Source organism: Scomber japonicus, chromosome 12, assembly GCF_027409825.1.
Source record: "Scomber japonicus isolate fScoJap1 chromosome 12, fScoJap1.pri, whole genome shotgun sequence".
In the NCBI taxonomy this organism is placed as follows: Eukaryota; Metazoa; Chordata; class Actinopteri; order Scombriformes; family Scombridae; genus Scomber; species Scomber japonicus.
This window is the reverse complement of record NC_070589.1, coordinates 3887145-3891614: the sequence shown is the minus strand read 5'-3', so window position 1 is coordinate 3891614 and position 4470 is coordinate 3887145. Positions and strand designations below refer to the sequence as shown.

Genomic DNA, 4470 nt, shown 5'->3' with positions numbered 1-4470 from the left:
CACTTCTATTAATTGATATCCGACGATATCACATATGGCGACGAGGATAAAAGCCTGAAGTGAAACGGCGAGTTAAGACTATGGGCGCGGTGCTGGCTGAGTTAGCAAGTGACCTGAAGCTAGGCTAGTGCTAACAGTCCGACCGTGAACTACAGACGTTGTGCCGACGGCGTGAAGAAAGCTGGGCGCTCTCTGTAAGAAAAAAACATGGCTGCCACGGTGGGGTCGGTGTCACCTTTTGATTGCAAGTCACAGACTTGGGAAGAGTACTGTGAGATTCTGGACCATTTCTTCGTGGCAAATGACATCGACAATGCAGAAAAGAAACGAGCTGTGCTGCTGAGTGGAGTAGGCGCGCAGACATATGCACTGATGAGAAACCTGCTCAGCCCCGACAAACCCGGAGATAAGTCTTACAGTGACCTGGTAAGGCTGTTGAGAAATCATTTTCACCCTAAACCTAGTGAAATTATGCAACGATGGAAGTTTAATACACGAAACAGAAAGTCTGACGAGACTGTGGGTGACTATGTGGCAGAGCTAAGGAAGCTAGCGCAGGACTGTAACTATGGGGAATCTTTGACGGTGATGCTGAGAGACCGTCTTGTGTGCGGCATAAATGACGACAGGATTCAGCGGAGGCTGCTGTCGGAGGATGGTTTGACTTTTGACAAAGCCCTCAAGTTTGCGCAGGCCATGGAGGCGGCAAACAGAGACATTGTGGATTTACATGGCATGAAGGAGCAGGGCAAATGGAGCCGTGCGGCGGGCTCTGTCAACAAAGTGAATGACACGCGTTCAAAACGTCAGCAGGACATGAAGAAGTGCTACAGATGTGGAGGTGACAACCATCTGGCTAAGGACTGCAGGTTTGCCAATGAAAAGTGCCACGGTTGTGGTAAAGTGGGACACATAAAGAGGGCCTGCAGGATGACAATAGGGGGAAAGGAAAAGGCTAAGCACTTTAAAGGGGATAAAGGCAGGCAAGGAAAAAGGGCTAATTTCATGCAAGAGGAAGGAAGTGATAGTGATAGTGAGGATGTTTCCACTATATATCACATTAAGGATAGGGCATTGACCATGTACAACATAAATGAAGAGATAATCATCCCCAGAGAAGAGCCCATAAAAAAAGTATTACAAGTAAACGGGAAAAATGTAACCTATGAGGTAGATACTGGCTGTGGGTACACCATTATGTCGAAGGGAGCATTATACAAACTATTCAGTGAGGGTGACAAACCTAGACTAGCCAAGTGCAGGATAAAACTGAGAACATACGGTGGCCATAAAGTGCCCGTATTAGGAGCGACAAAGGTCAAAGTTGAACACGAAGGCATTGCTAAGATGTTAGCAGTGGTGGTTGTCAAAGGTTCAGGGACAAGTCTACTGGGACGAGGTTGGCTTAAAGCTCTCAAAGTGGACTGGCAACCTGTACACAAGATAGAGGACAGAGAAAACAATCTACAGGAAGTACTTTCAAGGCATGAAGCAGTGTTCAAAGCAGAGCTAGGGATGTTAAAAGGCTTCACTGCAAAAATACATGTAGCTAGTGATGCCACACCCTGTTTCTACAAGCCAAGGTCAGTACCTTTTGCAATGAAAAAGAAAGTCGAGCAAGAGATAGAGAGGCTCTTACATGAGAAAATCATAGAGCCAGTGAAGTTCTCAGAATGGGCTGCACCCATTGTACCAGTCTTAAAACCAGATGCCAGAGCGAGAATTTGTGGTGACTATAAACTCACCATAAACAAAGTGTCACCTATTGAGCAGTACCCCATTCCAAGAATGGAGGACATGATAGCCTGTTTAACTGGAGGAGAGACATATACCAAGTTAGACATGAGCCATGCATATCAGCAAATAGTACTGGATGAGGAATCACGAAAATATGTCACAGTGAACACACATAAGGGACTGTTCGCATATACAAGGTTACCTTTTGGGGTGAGCTCCAGTCCAGCCATCTTTCAGCGTACTATGGAGGGTGTGCTGCAGGGATTGGCAAATGTGGCAGTGTATTTGGACGACATCATTCTGACAGGAAAAGATAGTAAAGATCACCTGCAAACACTGGATCAAGTACTACAGCGACTGGAGGATGCAGGACTTCGCTTAAAAAGGAGCAAGTGTGAGTTTATGGAGAAAGAAGTGACATTCTTAGGACATCGAGTGGACAAGACAGGGTTGCATCCATTGCCAGCAAAAGTGAAAGCAGTTCAGGAAGCTCCCACTCCTACATCAGTAACGGAGCTAAAAGCTTATTTGGGACTGTTGAACTTCTACAATAAATTCCTGCCAAATCTGTCAACATTACTGGCACCTATGCACAAACTGTTGAGGAAGGATGAACTGTGGTCTTGGGGACTCGAGCAAAATAAAGCTTTCAAGCAGTCAAAAGAGCTTTTGCAATCGAGCAGTGTGTTAGTGCACTATGATGAACAAAAAGAACTGATACTGTGCTGTGACGCTTCTCCATATGGAGTTGGAGCAGTGCTGGCTCACCGCATGTCAGATGGAGCAGAGAAACCTATAGGGTTTGCATCACGCACACTTTCAGCGGCAGAAAAGAATTACTCCCAGCTCGATAAAGAGGGACTAGCTGTCATTTTTGGAGTACAGTACTTTCACAAGTATCTATATGGAAGGAAATTTGTGATTTATACAGATCACAAGCCCTTGCTAGGCTTATTCCATGAGATGAAAGCGGTGCCACAGATGGCATCCCAGAGGATAATGAGATGGGCTGTGCTGTTAAGAGCATATGAGTATGTTATCATGTATAGAGCAGGTAAAAATAATGGTAACGCTGATGCTCTTAGCCGTCTCCCACTACCTGATACACCAAGTGTTCCAGCACCAGAGGAACATGTGTTAATGTTGGATCAGGAGCATCCACCACTGATGACTTCAGAGCACCTAAAAAAATGGACAGATAAGGATCCTATACTCTCACGAGTACGTGAGTATGTACTGAGAGGATGGCCAAAGAATCAGGACAGAGACTTTGTACATTATCGACAAAGACAACATGAGCTGAGTGTACAAGATGGCTGTGTGTTGTGGGGAGCCCGCATAGTGATACCGGAGAGGGGACGAGCTCCTATGTTGGAACAGTTACACCAGTCACACCCGGGAATGAGCCGCATGAAAGGCCTGGCACGAAGTTACATGTGGTGGCCACACATGGACAATGACATAGAGAATAAGTTAAAGTTATGCTCCACATGCCAAGAACACAGAAAGGCACCTGCTTGTGCACCACTCCACCCCTGGGAGTGGCCTGAGAAGCCGTGGAGGAGGCTCCACATAGATTATGCAGGTCCCTTTATGGATAAAATGTTCTTAGTCATTGTGGATGCGCACTCAAAGTGGTTAGATGTGTATCCAGTAGCATCAGCTACATCAGCAAACACACTAAATTGCTTGAGAAACAGTTTCAGCACACATGGTATTCCAGAAATGATTGTGTCTGACAATGCACAGTGTTTTGTCAGTGAACAAACCAAAGAGTTCATGACACGGAATGGAATCACACATGTCACATCAGCACCGTACCACCCTTCATCTAACGGCTTAGCAGAAAGGGCTGTACAGACTTTTAAAGAACTCATGAAAAAGAGCAGCGGTGATACACTGGAGACAAGGTTAAAGAGGGCTCTGTTTAGCTATCGCATCACTCCGCAGTCAACTACTGGACTTTCACCTGCTGAGATGATGATGAGTCGGAAGTTGAGGTGTACATTGGATCTCATACATCCTGACTTAAAAAAAAAGGTGGAGTCAAAACAAGCAAGCCAAAAAACCCACCATGACAAACACGCAAAAGAGCGCAACTTTGCAACAGGAGACTCTATCTATACCAAAAACTATGGATGTGGACCTAAATGGATACCAGGACTGATACAGGAGATCACGGGACCAGTGTCTTATACAGTGCTGCTGGGAAATGGTAAAGTTGTCAGGAGACACGTGGATCAACTGTTCAGCAGACAGGAGCAAGATCTGCCAATTCTGATACCGGATATGACACCTGAGGAGCATGTGGTACCTCCAACAGTAACCAACATAGGACCAGAGGACACAAACACTACACCAGTGGATGACAAAGCTTCCCTTACTGTGAAGCAAAACAAGGAGGACAGTACACCTGGTGGTTCGCCCACTAAGGAGCTGTTCAGATCTCAAAGACACAAGAGACCACCAGCTCATTTCAAAGACTTTGTTGTTAAGTGAAAAGGCATGTTTAAGATGCAGAGACAAGATTGTGTTTTCTTTAAGTTGATTACAGTAGTAATGTTAAACACACAATTGTCATATTTTGGGCTGAGAAGATTAAAAAAAAAAAAAAAAAAAAAAAAACAGGATATATTTGTTATATGATTTATACATGCATATTGTTGGGACATGCTGTATTTTATTCTCTTACAGGATTAGAAGAAAAGTCATAAGAGAATGTTTGTTGCTGTG

At 44.8% G+C, this 4470-nt stretch overlaps 1 protein-coding gene across 1 annotated transcript; it reads left to right on the top strand.

The window, feature by feature from the left end:
• The first annotated feature begins 207 nt into the window (after window positions 1-207).
• On the top strand, window positions 208-4236 carry LOC128369178 (uncharacterized protein K02A2.6-like). The gene has a single exon (XM_053330170.1). The coding sequence runs from the start codon at window positions 208-210 to the stop codon at window positions 4234-4236; it is 4029 nt and encodes a 1342-aa protein (XP_053186145.1).
• Window positions 4237-4470: the final 234 nt, after the last annotated feature.